Genomic DNA, 18,647 nt, shown 5'->3' with positions numbered 1-18,647 from the left:
CTGGTGAGGACCACCTCACACTGCTACTCAGCCTGTTTTTAGTAGTAATCCAAGACTAGAATCTCAAGCTCCAAGATCCCAGTGTTCTTCACACCCTCGGAAGCCTCAGGCTCATGGGGAGCATCCCACGATAGGTGGGACAAGGTCAATGTCCCAGCTGGGTGAAGACAAAGGAGGAAAATTTACAACCACAGACTCCCAAGCACTGCTTTTGCCTCCCAAAACTCTTACCAAGCTTGCCCTCAGAAAATACAGCGTCTTCTTCTCAGCTGCAGCAAATTAACTCTTAGAAGCAAAGGCTTTGCATAAGCCAAGTTATTCGTGGCAACATGCTGCGCAATTCTGTACAACTTAAAAGAATAGTGCCGTACTAAAAATGTTAATTAAACAGGAACAGGAAATGTTAATTAAAAATAATCATATTCAGCAGAATACATTATATAGGAAGAGTTGATAGCATGGCTTTGGAACTGTCTCAAGTGTGAGGAACACACTTCCACCCCAGCAAAATCAGTGGGATTTCATGCACTTCAAAGGAACTGAGATTTTACCCTAAATACTTTTCAGCAATTAATATTTTAAAAACAAGCAAACACACAACAACGTGCAGCCAAATACAGCTGGACTTCATCAAAAAAAGGCATGCTGCAAGCATAACAGTGCTGGCACATTTCCCTTGCTAAAATGCTGGGTTCACTTGCAAGAGATTTGACAGCCCCCATGGGTCTTCCGGAATACACTCAGTAGCCATGAAGTGTGCCAGGGCTGAGCGAATTTCAGGCAGAATTTGAGGAAGACAATCACTCTGAATGACCTCTTTTCTGTCCCTCTTAGGTCCTGCAGTACTGTCTTAGTAGGACTGGACAACACCTAAAACGCCTGCAGGCACCTTTGTTCTTTTTCCAGTCTTCCTAACTAAGGTTTAAAAGGCAGACCTGTGTTTTATTCTCCACTGTTCCTTCAAGAACACACACAACTGCATTCTTAAAATCTAATCACTCTTATTCAAGAATTAGCCACGACTCAGTATCTCCAGATTAAACTAAACCTGCGTGGACATCAAGATAAAAAATGTAAGTCCTTGCCTCACAACACGGGGGCAAATCACTTCTAAATCATCTCCTCCCTAGGCTTTGAAATGCAAACTTAACTCCTAGGACAAAAGGAGTCGTTGTTATGCAAGAACCAGCTTGACAGGAAGTGTTGAACTGAATACACCAGCAAGTCGAGCAGAGTTACAAGGAAACATGTCAGGAAGCCTATAAAGGAACATGCAAGGCAAATCCATCCCAGGCACAATATCACTGCTTCACAACGTTGTTTTATTTCCTCCTGTTTCTTGCAAGGAGAAGTAACTCAGATTAAGTTATCCCACTTTGTACAGGCTGTATTGAGTCCTCCGCATGGTCACTGCATCTGCTGGAAAATTTTATGATTCTATCTATTGTAAAAGTAGAGGAGAAAACCTTCCATCTTCTTCCTGCTTCTCTGCTGAAATGCCATCTAGCAAGTTATCCTCAAGCAAGATGCATTTTTCTACACTCGTGTTTTAATAATTAAAACAAAGCTGAAAAAACCAAGTGTGATACGCACACACATTTACAATTACAGACTCATTCCTCAGGAAAATCTAGCTCAAGCTGGAAAGAGCCATCAAAAGCCAGTTATTACATAACCCTTATTACTGCTACATGGGTGAGCAGAGGTTCCAAAGGAGTAGTTACTGAAAGCAAATAAAGCCAGGTTGCAGCATCAGATGAATCAGGTAAGATTCAACAGCCAGCAACAAAATTGACTTAATTTTCTTCGTCCCCTCCGACAATATGCTAAATTGAAAAGCCACGAAAGGCAATCTTCTCCAGCTGAACTCTCCTAGAAAAAGGCTGAGAACATGTGCTCTTTGCTAGGTTTTGTTTTCCTTGGCGCTGCAGGAAGCGTTGGGCTGTGCAGAGAATTCGGCTCAAGGGTTTACGGATCTGTGCTGCTGTAGGGTGAAATCTTCCACCTCTCCAGGCAGCCTTACTTCATGGAAAAGCCAAAACCCAGCACGTCAGCAGCTTCTTCCCCAAACACTTCCAGAAAAAAAAGTCTTCCTACTCACAGTAGACAGACACTTCCCACTATTTCACAGCAGAAACTTTTGGGAATTCAGTTTTGCAAACACTTAATAACATAGTGTTGCTTCAACTGCTAAACCAAAAGGCTGAAAATCCTTTTGGAAAGCCCTTAGGATAAAATGCATCGGTGAATAAGACACTGTGATTATTTTACCTAATACATTTGGTGGCTCCACTCCAAACTCTGTGGGTTAACTACAATAAAACCTTTGGAAACAGCAGTCTAGCAATAGTCCATGCCAATAACATAGTCTGATGGAGATGGGATTGCCAACTGCATGCCAGGAATGCTCCCTCCAAATGGCAGTGGAAGAAGATGCTAAGTCTGTCCTACAGGCACAGATCCTACATTTTTATAAGGAGCAAGAACTTGGATACAGCCAGAAGATAATGCTGAGTAGCCTGTTTTGAAATGCAAAAGCAAGATCTGATGCCACACAGCAGTCAACCATCATAACTCCATGAATCCATTTCTGCAGTGCCCACGAGTCCCACTCACAGGTTATTTTATCTCCCAGACAAACTAAATGGTGTTAACATCTCAAAACAGCATGGTTTAAATTAGGATTACACAAATCCCCACTGCCTCTTGGAACTTCACCCACAACAACTAGTTGTGTTTGAATCACACTCAAATCTTTCTTACTTTAAGGCAACCTTACAATGTGACCCTTACAATTTACTTTGCTTAATTTGTTCCCTTTTATAACTTCTGAGCTTTTTTTCTGGTGGAAGAACAAACAGATTGACTTCTATCTACCTCAGAGAGGCCACTTTTTCCAAGGGAATTGAACTGCCTGTGGCAACACCTGAGGCATGTCAGATGGACAGCCCTATCTGAGCATGGAGAAAATGGGGAAAAGGGGAAAAAAGGGGTCTTGGATCATTTACATGGAACACAACACAACAGATGGTCACATGGAGACTCCTCCATAAGTTTGCTTTTGGTTAAAAAAAAAAAAAATGAAGACACATCCTGCAGTTAAGAATTTTTAGCATCTCCAAGCATGGCAATAAAAGGTAATCATATAATTTAATTCTTTTATGCTTTACTTCCATTTGGCTGCTTTTCTGAAAAATCACAGGGTTAAAACCAAGGTCAGGAGGGACCAGCCAGCACAAAGAAAACCATCCATGAGTCAGGAGAAATCAATTTAGCTCCATTTTGTATCTGTATGTATTTTTCTGTTCCTGTATCTCCTAATAGTCTCAGGAATATTTCATTTGCCACCACTTCCCCCAATATCAATTCCTCCCCTTTTAGTTAATCCCCTTCCTTTTAACTATTATTATTATTTTAATTTTAATTATGCCTTTCAAAGAAATTGTGCTGAGTGTGCCTACATATACAGAGACTCACCTACATTTTTGATTTTTAAAGGGAAAAATTCATAGTTTGTTCTGGAATGGTCACTTGTATAGAGATTTTTTTTTTTTTTTAAGTATGAATAAGTTCCATTATTTGACTGAAATCAGGAGAAAAGCTGGAAAAAGCTTGAAGTCTGACTAAAGGCAGAATGCATCATGAGCTCATAGCTGTATTTTTTGCCAACTATACCCAATATTCAGTGATTCATTGTTCACACAGGTGCTTCAGGAAAGGAATTAGGATGAAAATAAATAGATGGAAAAAACAAAGTCTTTCTGTAATTCATATGCTCCATGAACACAATGGTTCCATATTTTAACATCATGACAGGAGGCATTATTTTATATTTGTGAAGATGCCTTTCTGAGGCACCTGATAGAGATTTGGGGTTTAAAATTAGCTTTAACACCCCTTCCAAAAAAAAAAAAAAAAAAAAAAAAAAAAAAAAAAAAAAAATCACAACTGAGAAGAACTACTTGTCCTTTGCCTGTAAATTTCATCCAAAAGAGGGAAATTAAAAATGTCAATAACCTAAATCTAAACTGGGCTTCGGGAAGCCATTTTAGTGTGATGTTGGATATGCCCAGTTGTGTCTGCGTTCCCCCCAGCTCAACTGCCAAATCCATGGGTTTAGTTCCTACTACTGGTTTTGGAGCCCCTGTTTCTGAGTCAGTCTGGAAACCAGTTCATTAATGTGGAGATCAGCACACAGGGCAATTAAAGAAAATAAAACTAAATACCACAACATAACACAACGGGGGAGGAGAGGACAAGGAGGGGTGGGTCAGCAGAGTTTTTTCAGTGTGAGGAAAACAACACATGTTTTCCCTCACCCAGACTCCAAAAGAGCTGAATCATTTTGTTTTTCTGAACAACAGAGATGCCAGGCATGGAAAATTTCAGTTCAAATGATTCAAATCTGGCAAAAAAAAAAAAAAATGTGAGCAATTGAAAATAGAGGCAGGGCCAACACACTGAAAGGAGCAATTCTACCTGCAGTGCAGCTGGAAGATTGCTGCCCCTCCTGCAATCCATGGGATGTAGGCACACAGATTATCCAGGACAGCAAAGGGCAGTCATTAGGGATGCCTGAGACACAAACCATTCTCAGGTAGAACTCTGCTGTTAAAAGTTGGCACTGAATGCCACCTCAGAATAGATGTTCTGTACATTCAAACACATTTGTTCTAAAAACATTGACTAATTATTAGCACTATTAGCTAAAATAGTGCCTTATTGGCCATTTGAATTATTCATATGGAGCTGCTGATTACTAAAAGAGAAAGACCTGATAAACAAGGTATATGTTCATTTTAACTTACACTTCATTTCAACAGCTTGTAAACACTGCAAAACTCAGATTTCTTAGCTATTGGATTAATATTTGCTAGATAGGCAATGAATTATTTTATGTTAACCTTGAAGCACAAGAAATGCGTGGAAAACCAAGTAGCTGTGGACAGTGATAGGACACTATGACTTTTCTGAAAGGATATTTCTGGAGGTTTTAATAAAATAAAATTTTTAATAAAATAAAAACTAATAAAATAGCATGTAAGTTACTTAGATGGCCCAGCCAAGATGAGCTGGGTAAGCAATTAATAAACAGAACTGGCAATATACTAGAATGATATGGCACAGGTTTGATCTCACCTCAAATTCCTAAAAATAATATACAGGAAAATTTCTGCTGACCCCACGTTGTGCAGACTTTCTGCAGTGGGTGACATCAGCTGTACCCAACACCAATTGCTGACTCAATGCACCCCAGGAATGGGTCAGGATGAAACATTCCAGCAAAGGCACCTACTGCAAAGTTAGGTGCTTAACTGAAAAATACAGCCAAGCTTTTATGTGCCCTAAGCACCTGGCAATGCCATTCCAACTAAATCTGCTGAACACTGAAAAGGCAAAAAGGACACCTAGATCTCAGGTGTGAGATCTCTGAATTGAGTGGCACAGAATTCAGGCCAGATTAGTTTTCCTTCCTGCAGTCTGGTAAATCTATGCTTGCTTTAACAAGCCCTGGGATTTGGTGAGAAGTGAGCACGTGCACATTTATTCTTTTGGTGGCAAAATCACACCACATTCATTGGACACTGATGCCTGATACAAACTCTGCTGCTCATTTTCATCAAAAGAAATAAAGCCTTGGCACACCTTGAAAGCAGCACACAAAATTCTCCATGACTGGATCCTGTTGTTTTTACAGAATAGCACAGTTTTCACATCATCAATTTTCTGAGCAGCACCTCCAAAGAATCATCCCTTTAAGGTTGCTGAGAAAGGGACATAATGGAGGTGACTCAAAGGAATAGATGCTGCAGCTACAACTCTCATTATGTACATATGAGATGCCTCAATGTTCCTGCCTGCTGATTACATGAGCAAACATTTTTAGTATGCAAAATTCTATTAACTCAAGGGGATTCTGCATAATTTTATAACAGCTCCACTTGTGGTGGTTGATCGACTGGGTCAGCAACAGACAGATGGCAAAGAATTCATTCTAAGGCTGCTTTATTGCAATGCTGGCGTCAGGGTTTCCTCTACTCACTCCACTCAGATAACACAGAACTTCTTCTACATTCCCTACACCTTCTTCTGTTCTAAGAGCAAGAACAAGAATGTTGGAGCTGTCAGCACAAAGAGGAAGACAAATGAAAACTCTTCTGTGTGACATTTACCCTCCCCCTCAAAATCCTAAAACAAAAAGGAAAGTTAACCTCAAAGACATCAAGTAACAAAATAATCTGATCCAAGAGATTACCCTTGGAACACACCCCTCCCATAATTAGGGTTTCCTCTTGCTCTATTTTTTGATAATTTCTTAATTCTTGAGGTGCAGAGAAAAGTATTAGCCAGTACTTGGTGAATTTGTGCTTAGCATGTATTTAGATGGAAAATTATTAGCAGTCTGAAAATGGTGCCTAAACTTAAATTATTAATGCACCATTTCCCCAATTTGAGGAAAATGGTCCCAAAAGTAAACAACAGTATGGCTGGGATTTGCAAGCAGAACTCTTAAGCTCTTGAGATGCACAATTTAGGCCTAGAAAACCTTCAAAACATGGAGGGAGTTAAACTGATACAGAAATATTTGGCTGAGTTTCTTTTTAGAAAGTCCTGTAACTACATGTAAACTTGGAGAAGTTACCTCAGAGACCCACATGGATCCAGCAAAAAATCCAACTGTTTCACCTGTCAAAGCATCTGTCCTTGAATCCTCTGCCAGCATTATCCAAATGGCATTAGAAAGGTAACGGGGAAGACACACCAAGGAAAGATAAATCAGGATTTCTTTTAGTTGAAAAACTCCTTGGTTTGGGGAAACAGCCCCTTCCTGTTTCAGCACAGCACAGTTCCTGTGACTGGCACTGTACCATCATTCTTCCAGAAGCACTGATTTTGTAACTTGGAAAAAAAATCTTCTGGTTTGTTTTGGGTTTGTTTTTTTCTTTTCTTTTTTTTTTTTTTTTTTAAATATTGCAGTTTCCATCTCTATTTCTCATGTGTCACTTTGCATTAGGAATGTTTCTCTGACATCCAGGCTAATTAAGCCTGCTTCAGAAATAAGGGCTCGAGGTTGTCAGCCATACCTGACACCCCTTTGGACAACCAGTTCTCTTCCATTTGGATTTTTAATTAAGCTTACTGGAAGTGCTTCCACATCAGAAAATGGGGACAAAATTTTGACTAATCCAAAGCAAGGCTTCCATTTTCTTTTGGAGATAACAGATGGCAGTTTCAGCCTTGAAAGCTGACGGCGCATTAAGTCAATCCCATCCCTGAAACTTAGCCCAGCTCTTTGGCCTCACATCCAAAGAAGGGAGAGCTTCTTTTTGGCTAAATCAAGAGGGGCCAAGCAAACCAAAGTTCCCAGACAATCCTTGGATCAGACTTACATGAGACTGGAGATCAGCACAGAGCAAGGCATATCTGACTGCAGAACACCAAGAATTTCATCTTTTGTCACCAACAGCTCACAGAACTCTCAGACTCATTAACAGTGTCACCAGAGGATGTTTTCCTCTCATTCCTAACTATTCCAGGACATCTTCACTTAGTGAATTAGATAAAAGCCAAAGTTTTCACTCACTCACTCCACACCTGTGTTCAGCCTTGTACGGTGTGACTTCTCCCCAAACCCAAGTTCATGTGGTATTTTCTTCCCAATATTTCAGGGGGAAGAAGCATTTCCTTTTTTACCTGAAATGGAGACTGGCTGTTGTAATTCTTGATCTCCTTGTTGGCTCCCCGGAATAGCAGGACCCTTGCACAGCTCTCCTGAAAATGATGGAAAAGGAAACTTGTTCAAAAGGATCCTTTGGCACTAAAGAGATTGTGACTGCTAAGAGGTTATGAGGTGTTTGGTCTATATTTTCATGATTAAAAAAAAAAAATAAATGACCTGAGAACTTAAAATATTAAAAGAGCATTTTAAAAATGACAGGGCTTCATGTGCTTGCAGTGTATTAGAAACACTAGGCAAGTGTAAAGAAACACACAGGAATGCAAGAAGCAAATACCTCAGTAAATTTTTAAGCCACTGTACCGACTAAGTTCCATATTTGACAAATCAGATTTTACAGAAATTTGACTCCCATATGAGTTCTTTGCCTATTTTGTAGAAAAAACAGTACTGTTCATAGAACTGGGATGAATGATACCCTTCCTTCCTGCTAAAAATTAAACAAAGCAGATTTAGCATGAAATCATTTGAGCTGTCAATACACACTGCAATGACCAGCCCTCTTGTTACAGGGTAGAAACGAGCCCAGACACAGACTCCTTGTTTATCACAGCATGAAAAGGGTCCTGGTTTATTCCTCTTCACAGCTCAGCCATCCTGACCCCAACCATTCCCTGACTCTGGATGCAGCAGCTCCTGCTGTGGGTTTGCCTTGCAGCCTCTGACTGCTGGTTATTCCCTGCTGAACTCTGACTGCAGGGATTGGTGTGCAGACTGTGACTGCAGCTTTTACCCAGCCAGACTGTGACTGCAGGGATTGGTGTGAGACTGTGACTGCAGCTTTTACCCAGCCAGACTGTGACTGCAGGGATTGGTGTGAGACTGTGACTGCAGCTTTTACCCAGCCAGACTGTGACTGCAGGGATTGGTGTGAGACTGTGACTGCAGCTTTTACCCAGCCAGACTGTGACTGCAGGGATTGGTGTGAGACTGTGACTGCAGCAGCTTTTACCCAGCCAGATGTGACTGCAGGGGTTGGTGTGAGACTGTGACTGCAGCAGCTTTTACCCAGCCAGATGTGACTACAGGTTCCAACAACAGGCTCTGACTGACCTCACAGTAGGAATCCTCTCGCCCCAGGATCCTCCTTCTTCATGGTTCCCTCTTCCTCACGATTCCTCCTTCTTTATGATTCCCCTCTCCCCAGCTGGCCCACTCCTTTTTATCTCACTCATCTTTATTGGATACAGCTGTGACTCATCAGGGGCAAGGCTGAATTGGGTAATTAACACAGCTGTTCCTTAGCAGGGGCAAGGTCACCTATGTTCCCTTCTCCTACATCTTTTTCCCTAAAAAATGCTAGCAGTTACAGCACAAGGAGGAAAATTTCACTCCAGAACCTCCAAACTGAGAAAATCTGCAAAGGAAATCTCTTAAAAATAATTATTTTGGCCAATACAGTGCATTGGTCAAATCATTACTCTCCATGGATGTTAAATATGAATGACCACAATCTGGTAGAAATTCTTGGAGCTTCTGCATGGATCCTCAGAATTTTTGATGATTCCTGCATGGACTCTGTTTCTTACTTGTCATCTTTAATGTTCATCTTAAGGTCTTATGCAAATCAATTCACATTTCAAGAGGGTTTTATATTCCCTCATCATAAATATTGTTTTTAATTTTGTTGTGCTTTCTGGGTTGTCTTGATATGCTGTGCTATGGAGTTCTACCTAATGAGGTATTTGGATGTGTTACCTTTCACTTTGAACAGTAAATTTGCAGTCAGAGAAGACAAAATGCATAATTGAGGCATTTTAGTGACAGAAATGAAGCTTATTTACTAGACTCTGAGTCACAGGTTGATTTGCAGAAATCATGATTGAAAATAATTTGTCATTGTGTTTTCTAATTTCTCACAGTAGATTCTTGGTCCCATTAAGTCTCCCCATCACAGGGCTGCCCTAAGTGTATCTGGAAAGAAGGTTATCCTACTTTTTCCTCAACTGAAAAACAACAGAATGGATCAAGATGGTAAATTAACAATTATCTCTTAGATTATGATTTTTAATGATATGCAATTAACTGAGATAGTCTCATTTGCTTGCACTGCAATCTGCACTTTAGTTGCATTCTCTCTATTTCTAAACAATTGATCAATGCCCAATTTTAATCAAGAACTTGAGGATATAAAGAATTATATTGAAAACCATACTGTATTTATTGGGTAATTATTCATTTGTTTATCAGAATAAGTCATCCAACATCACAACACCAAAAGAATCATACATTTAAAAACTGTCTACAAATTTAACTGAGCCGTCTGCAGTGTAACAAAAGCATGCAAAGGGATTTATTGATTAAGTGGTTGTGATTAAAAAAGTTTTGCCAAAAGCTGTCAAAAAGCTGTTCAACATTTTAAAAATCTAAGAAAATTTATTTAAGTACTGCATTCGTTTATTTATTTATTGTCTTTTGAAGCAAACAGAAGCATTTTTAACTTCACATTTGCTCCTTTTTGTTTCCTCCCCATCTGTCAGATTATATTCAATTTTAATACTACAACAGCTTTCATCTCAGATCCAATCCTCCCAGGGAAAGAGGGCACATTTCACCCCAGCAAAAAAACAGACTTACTGCATGGCCATGGAATAACTTTCAAAACTAAGAGTTTATTCAGATCAGGACTTCGCTGACATCCAGGAAAACAAATTTACCAACTTCAGAAAGTAACCCAAGAAAATTCCCCAGGGAAGACTGGAAGGGAAGATCAAACGGGTAACGACTCCATCTACAGGAATCTGGAGGTAACAAGGGTACTGCTGTCTCCCATCCTCTCCAGATGGAAGAGGCAGCAACGTTCCTTCCACACGGACCAATAACAACTTTCCATTAAAAAATTCACTGGCAAAATCAGCACAGGTTAAGGTTCACAGCACCCCGAGGGAAACTTTGAATTTCCACATGCAGTGGATGAAGGAAAACAACAGGATGACAGTGCAGGCAGAAGATGTTTAAGTTCCATTCACCAAGCCAAGCTTAGTGACTGTGTAAATATTTGAAAAATTATAGATGCAGTTTCAGTTAGAGTCTTTAAGTCTCCTGCAGAATAACTTCTTCTACAGAGGTCAGAAAAACACATCTCTGCATGAAAAACACTGTCATTCTACAGGATTACTCTAATTCCCACCTCACACTTTGTTAAAAGTGTATAGTCTTGAAAAATGTCAGATTATCTCCAAAATTTTTTTTATTTTTTTTAAAGCTGAGGGTATTTTAGACCTAATTTAGGAATCTGTTTTGACAAGACTTTAAGATGGTAATTAATTAAGAAGCAGATGCTTTAACAGATGTTTCACTGTTTACAGTCACATCTCATGCTTTCCGAATTCAATGTAGTATTTTATGTGCTGAATTTTAACGTAGTTGTAAAACTCATCCCCTCCCCATTCCATCCCTGCAAAGAGAGTATAAAATACTATCAAATCAAAGGGTTCTACTACTTGAAAATGACTACACAAGTTGTAAACAGCAAAGAATCCAGTATCTTCTGCATAGGGACATTTCCACAGTATTTTTCAACTCTTTCTTACTTAATTCGAAATTAAATTATAGAATAACAGCAATAAATTCTGTTAAAAGGAAAAAATATTTAGATACTAATCAAACCCAAAAAAGCTGGTAAAGCATAATGTTTTATTTTCTAATATCCATACTCTTGCTACCTACAATGAGCAAGCAGCCTTATTTGTAATCACTGAATGAAACACCAATGGAATAATTTAATTATGTTCTTTCCAGTTTCTAAGACCCGTTCTAAAACCTGAAATACTTCATTGCATATAAAATTATGTAGTGATAGGATGAAGGGGAAAGGCTTCAAATTGAAAGAGAGCAAGTTTAGATCAGATATTGGGAAATTCCTAAAACCTGAAATACTTCATTGCATATTAAATTATGCAGTGAAAGGATGAAGAGGAAAGACTTCAAATTGAAAGAGAACAAATTTAGATCAGATATTGGGAAAGAACTCCTCCCTGAGAGGGTGGTGAGGGCCTGGGGAAGTTGTGGGTGGCCCACCCCTGGAATGTTCAAGGCTAGGCTGGACAGGGCTTCGAGCAACGAGGTGTTGTGGAAGGGGATTGGATCTGGATGATCCTCAATACCCTTCCCAGCCAACCCATCCCATGGCTGTGTGAGCTCCCAGCTCCTGCAGGGGCCCAGCAGGGCGGGGTGCCAGGGCAGGCTCTCACCTGGTTGTAGAGGGCACAGATGTGCAGGGCGGTGTTCCCCGAGGCGTTCTGCGCGCACATGTCGGCCCCGTAGAACAGCAGGTGCTCCAGGTGCTGCACGTGCCCGTACCTGCAGGCCTGGCCAGGGATGCATCAAGAGTTTGGTTATTACACAGCCCAGGCAAGAGCTCCAGGGAAAGGTTTTCAGCAGAGAAGGTGCTGTTTTTACTAATGGTCTAATTTTTAGAACCACGCCTGGTTCTCTGATGATCGCACAGACACCCAGATGTGCATTCCTGCACCAACTCCAATGTGGGCACTTCAGGTACAGCAATCCTGCCCTTGAGTCTAACCATCTGATCATTTGGGGAATGGCAGCCTAAGGGATCAAGAAAATGCCGCCTTGGAACTTTTTATCCACTACTGCTCATGACTCAGATGTGACAAGTGTTTTGTCCTGCTACACTCCAGAACGCTGCCCACCAGATGGCACTGAAGATGATCAGACTGCCAGAGCTTTTTCCCAAACTGCTTACAAGCCTTAGAAGGAAAATCTGGCCAAAATCCAAGTAAATCTTGGTTCTGTGATGTCAAGGAGACACACAGCATACACAGGGCACTGCTCCAAAACAGACAGAAATCTTCAAGAGTTACTTTCTCTGTCACACAAATAAAAGGTTAGACCCTAGATTTTTGGAAACAATTTCTATGAATCTTCTTCATAGAGGCTTAGAAACTTTCCTGATTAGCAAATAAGCTTCAGAAAAAACACAGTAATTCTAGTCCTCAGCCTCTTTTATTTGACTTCCTTCTCCTCTGTGGCCCACTGACAAAGCACCTCCCAATTTCTGATGTTTTGAACTTTGTGGTATCTCAGATCAGCATCATTCCTACATAAATCAGAATTTAAGGTAAGAGATACAGATATAGAAATCCATTCAGTCTTTCTGAGGTACCTCATCACTCCTGAATTCAATGGGAGGTACAGACTGACACATCTGGTTTATCTACACTTTGGAAGAGAAAAGTTAAGTGGACCGCTCAGTGCACAAATTAAATCCCCGTCCTTCTTAATTCATTGAGGAATGCTTGAATTATTGATTAGTCAAAACAGATTGTTCCTAACCCAGGCATAAACATTGATTTATTTAGGATTACAACCAATAGAGGGAGTTTGGAAAGCTCTATTTCATTATGAGAAATAATAACTTTATGTGTATGAGGCTGGGGTTTAAAAAGAGGGGCATTTTCTCCGTATTTTCAGGGATGGGGTAATACTTTTATCTAGACAATCTATTTCCTCCACAGCCTCAGAAAATATGGTAATACAATTATTCTTTTCTCCTACTCCAGAGATGGATCCAAACAACCTTGACCTGGACCCACTTAGTGAAAAGCTCAGATTCCTGCCCAAATGTGGGTGCCAAATGTGCCTCCCACTTCTTTCCCAGAAAAGAAGAAAAAAAAATCTGTGTACTAAAGAATTTAGTGCATAGAAAATAAAGTGAGTCAAGATGACCCAGGCAGACCTGTAAGGCTGATTACCGGTGTCTTTATTTATCTCATACTACAGCAGTTCCAATTTTTGTAATTATTCAAATTCATCCATACAGAGAAATGGCAAAGTAGCTGCAATGACATTGGGACTGTTAGAATCTTTAAACTCTGTATATCACTGAATGTATCATTTGCAAAGGGAAATCAATAAAGCATTTTTACACAGCTGCTGGATAACATTCAGGCATTTCTGGAGAGGACAGTGAGAGGCCGATGGATCCCAGCAGCAGCATCCTGAACCTGAATCTTCCTGTAAAGTTCAGCAGAGACTAGGGGAAAGCACCCTGACAAACATACAAGGAGCATTACCAAGGACACTGACATCTAGCCAAAAGAATGAGCTACATTTTCCTACTCAAGTGCCACAAACAGGAATCTTAACTTACAAGAGTCCACAACATAAATGTGAACAGTGCAATTTCTGCAGCAAAATCCACAGTAACCAGATGATTTCAAAGTTATGAAACACCACTGGAACAATTTTCTACTTCTAAGTCACCACAGCAGGATGCAAGGTGAATAAATAAAAAGAAGTAGAAAGAGCAGACAGAAAAAGGAAGAAATTTCCTCCTTGAATGTGCAGGGACTTCAAAATAGTGCTTAACCCAAGAACAATCATGGCACATTTCCTCATGCAAGTCCAACAAAAAGCAAATCTTTCCTACCTGGTGAATTTCTTGCCATCCATTTTCATCCTTGCAGCTGACTGTAGCATGTTCATGGAGTAAGAGCTCACAGCAGAAAGGGTCCCCTCCCACCACAGCTGTGTGGTACAGCGGGGTCAGGCCACAGCTGTCCTTGTAGTTGGGAGATGCTCCCAGCTCTAAAAGGGTCTGAAAGCAACCACAGACTGTGAAAAATACATTTGGGAGGGACTTCCACCTAGAAAGGGTCTTTACCTGAAAGGGTATGAATGAGGCTGATACTTGACATAACATTTTTTCCTCACCTATTTACCAGCTGGTAGGAGTGGGCCACAGCATAGACTAAATTTGGCAAGAAATTACCTTGGAAGAATTAGGATCTAAAGGAATCTATGGGGATGGCACAGAAAGAAGGAGTGGGAATGTCCAGCTTCCATCCTCTCACTAGGTTCAGAAATGCCAGCTCTGAAAATGCTGCATCACCTTTGCAACACATTCACCTCTTCAATTCCAAGGTGCTTTATCAAAAATGTCATGCAATTTGAGTATCAGTCAAAAGGGAATCAGCAAAAGCCATAAACCTAAGACCTAATCTAGACCATCAGTGTGATTTAAGAATACCTGTTAAAATACAAAAGAAAACAGAAGACACTGTGATAAGACAATGTGCAATCCATGCCACTGAAATCTGCTTTCAAAGAGGTAAATGACAATAACTCCTATTTCCTCAGATAGACCTCAGTGTATCAATGAATAAGCTTAAATTTCACCACTTTTCTTCCTACCAGGTAAAGATTAATCAGAAATTAAAAGGCTCTCTATTGAAAGCAAATGGTAAGATTTGAAAACCACAAGAAAGTACCAGAACAAACACATGTTAAAGGATCTGTGAAGGACAATAAAATAATTTACTGAAAACAGTCTCCTTTATGCATTTTTTTTTAATAAGATAACATGTAATTTGCTCCTGAAAGTGTTTACCTTGAGGGCTACTTGGTTCTTGGCTCTGGCTGCTTTGTGCAGAGCTGTCATTCCGTCTTTGGCTCTGAAGTCTAAATGTGCTCCTCCATTTTTCAGGGCTTTTATCACTTCTACTGTGTTGTCAAGCTGAGCTGCCAAAGTTAGGGGTGTTTCTACAGAAGAGAATAGAATGCACTTGGAAAAAGGTGAGCAGAATTATAAAATAAAGTTACTTCATAAAATAATGTTAAAAATACTGTTCAAAGAAAAGCATAAAATTATCAATTATCTCCTTTGGACAGCAAAGCCCTACAGATTCCAGTGGCTCAGAGTTGTGAAGGAATGTGTGAGATTCACCCTGTTAATCAATTTAAGTTTAACTAACTCAAGGTACTCCTTTATGCTGCTTAGTTTTGTTGTTCTGACCTCCACTTTCTAAGTCATGATAGTTTGGGTCCAGTCCTCGGTCCAACATCTTGGTCATTTTTTCCACAGAGAGATGGTGGACATGATCCATAAATTTTTTCAAATTGGCCTGAAACAAAGAGTGAAAAATGAATCATCCAGTGATTTCAAAAATAAAATTTTGTCTAAAAATGAAGCACTCTGTCAAGACCCACTGTAGGTAATTACTAACTCCTGCAGGAAATGGGGATACCTTGGTGTGAAGCTTGGCCACCTGCTTTTCATCCAGGTTGAACTGTCTGTACACTCTTTTCTTGTAGCGAAACTGAGGGAGGAAAAAAAGAGAAATTTTAAACTTAAAACTCAGAATATCATTTGCTGACCTTACCAGGAAGTATCATCCACAGTGTTGGTAGATTTCAGCAAAAATTTTAAAATTTTAGAAATAGCCTCAGTGTTTCATACAGCTTTATATCATTCAAGTGAAATTCATATTTTGTACTAATACACTGAGATCAGTGGAGATGTGTGGGAAATGAGATCAGGCTCTAGAATCTACGGAAATAAGAAAGAATTACACTGAAAAGAGCTTTTCCCCAAGGATTTCTGCGCACTATCATTTATAGTCTCAGGCAAAAAGAGATGGGAAGGCATATTAAATAAAAAATATATATCCATTTCAAAATTGCAGCTTAGCACATCTGAAATATGAAAACAAACAAAAAAAAGGACACATGAAAATCCCTTAGTCAAAGGAAGAGGAACTTGCACATGGGAATAGTTTTCCTGATGTTGAACAGGACTGGTTTTGTGAATGAGGTTCTGAGGATTGCCTCTCTTTTTGACTGAAACTCAGTCACATTTTATCCTGAACAGCTTGGGTGCAGTAGCAAGGTCTGTAGCGAAAATCATGGGGGATTCCATAGCTATAATTTATTATTCTCTCATTGTCCCATGCAGAATTCCAGGAATGCGGCCTGTCTGTTGGACAAGGGAGTGCACTGAATGAACCTTTAACACCAGCTTTCCACAAGATCACTTTTAACACCTCAATTGCTGCAGTAAGCATTCATGAAAAGTGACAGAAACAAAATAAAGTGGCTGTTTAATTTGCTTATAGCTGCAATGTGATCATCAGTGACTGAAACTCTGAAATCAACTCCTAGAAAAGGGAAGACCTGAAGCCTTCTCAGGACTCTGGTTCTTTTCTCTTGGATTTGTGTTATAGTAGAGTAAGTCTATTAACTGCACATTATTAATGGTTGATCTGCCACCATACAGGCAATACCAAAATTAATTAAATGCCAGTTTCATGCCCCAGTTTCCTGCTATATTGCGTGATCTGGCTGTGCTCCAAGTTTCTCCAGTGCCATAAAAGTTCTGCCCAGCTTATCTTCAACTGCAGGGCCTCTGCAGGAGCAACAGAGAGGGGGAAATCCCAGCACACACCCTTCCCTCCCTCACTATTTTCCCAGGAGACCGACAGAGGCAACCTGTGCACTCTGAAGGATGGCACAGAGGGAACTAGGTGGGGGTTTAAAAAAGCTTGACAGAGATAGCAAGTTCCCTTTGGGAGAAAGCAAAGGCTTGTCATCCAGCAACTGCTACATTGCTATTGCAAACCTAATCACAGATCAAACAGCTTCACCTAGAACTTTACATTTCTTTATTAACTCACTGAATAAGATACATGTCCTGTGTCCTCAGCAAAGAAAAACTCCAAAATCTGCTGTCTCAGAAGGGCTGACTCTTTGCAACTTTTGGCGATGGAGAAGTTCCATAAGCAAGGATTGCCAGCACTTCTGTGAGCACGGGTTCAAACTCAGACTTGCAGATAAGCATTTCCCAGGTGCAATTCAGGCACATTCAGACACCTCCAATCCAGCTTTCTGCACAGTTTGTATCAGAATAGAAACACTTCAGATGTTAGATCTAAAAATACCTCGAGTGAAGGGACTCCTTTATTGACTGGCTGTGGGTATTCCCTCAGAAGTCGCTCCTCATCCAGAAACTTCCCATCTCTCCCATTGCTTGCAGGCTGGAACAGTCCATAATTCAGGACGTCTTTCAAACTCTGGTTCAAAGTGCACAAGATCCGCTGCTTTGCAACCCACACTGAAGCTTCTGGGTTAAATCGAATGCATTTCTGCAAAGAGAAATTATTTTAAGGAACCTCATTAGTGGAAAAAAAAATTTAAACAGCATCTTATATTCTAAAGTTTACAAATGGCATGAGCAACTAGGAATACATACAATAAACATACTAATTCCATGACAAAACATTGCTCAACAAGAACTGTATTTCAGATGTGCATTGATAATACCTAATGCACAAGTACTGTGAAAACACAGGACATTTCAAGTCCTTTCACAAACATCAGGCTACAGACACATCCTTCCTCTGTGAGAGAGAGCATCGTCATGGAAAACCTGTTCAAAAGGGATGTTACAAGGAGTTTAGCCATCCACCTGATCCTTGGCTGTCCTAATATCAGTTAGATCCACAAGGAATTCACCAAAAAATGGTACTCAGGCAAGAATTCTACTTCCTTTTTAGCTACATTTATCTGAAGGTAAGTTTATGAGAGGAATGATACAATGTGAAGCAAAAGACTTGAAATCCTTGACAACATTTTTCCAGTTCTCTGCTTCTTACCAAGCTGGAATTCAGGGACTTGAGGAGTTTAGGGATTTTTCCCACACTGCAGTCACTGGTTCCAAGGTACCAGCAGATGGCAATGCCTAGAAAGCAATTTGGTGCCTCTGATGTGCATCCTGAACACACGATGCTGTTTTCTGCTTTAATCCTTTACAGTCTTCAATGTAAAATGAGATGTTAGACTTTGTCACAAGTAAGGCTGGCTAGGAAGCAGCTTTCATTTTCCTTACTTATTTTATAATTCAAGATGTTTTGTGAAAAGTTTGGGGGTTTTACATGTGGGAGGGAAGGAGAGAGGGACTCAGAGTAGATTATAACAAGTATTTTCCTTCCCAAACATCACAGTAATTACAGTACTGACCTAGCAGCAAGGCAAATCTGTTTGAAATCCCTATGTTCCTTCTGACCCTCATTTGCCCCATGACTCCTGCACAGGTTCAAATTTCAATACAAGATTCAGACTCAAATATCAGCACTTTTCAGCAACTGTCAGTTACAAGGTGTGTAATGAG

At 40.1% G+C, this 18,647-nt stretch overlaps 1 protein-coding gene across 5 annotated transcripts in view; it reads right to left on the bottom strand.

Moving 5' to 3' along the window:
* Window positions 1–18,647, bottom strand: part of SHANK2 (SH3 and multiple ankyrin repeat domains 2) — a 282,094-nt gene that overhangs the window by 226,092 nt on the left and 37,355 nt on the right. For all 5 annotated transcript variants that reach the window (XM_083862692.1, XM_083862695.1, XM_083862693.1 and 2 more), the window contains 7 exons: window positions 17,419–17,622; window positions 15,730–15,801; window positions 15,498–15,606; window positions 15,093–15,244; window positions 14,133–14,300; window positions 11,932–12,048; window positions 7,696–7,773 (listed from right to left, as the gene is read on the bottom strand). In XM_083862692.1, coding sequence (XP_083718818.1) covers window positions 7,696–7,773; window positions 11,932–12,048; window positions 14,133–14,300; window positions 15,093–15,244; window positions 15,498–15,606; window positions 15,730–15,801; window positions 17,419–17,622 — 900 coding nt within the window. The remainder of the gene's footprint in view (window positions 1–7,695; window positions 7,774–11,931; window positions 12,049–14,132; window positions 14,301–15,092; window positions 15,245–15,497; window positions 15,607–15,729; window positions 15,802–17,418; window positions 17,623–18,647) is intronic.

The sequence above is a fragment of the Zosterops lateralis genome, assembly GCF_965231275.1.
Source record: "Zosterops lateralis genome assembly, chromosome: 6".
In the NCBI taxonomy this organism is placed as follows: Eukaryota; Metazoa; Chordata; class Aves; order Passeriformes; family Zosteropidae; genus Zosterops; species Zosterops lateralis.
The sequence above is the reverse complement of the archived record's forward strand: the minus strand, read 5'-3'. Positions and strand labels throughout refer to the sequence as shown.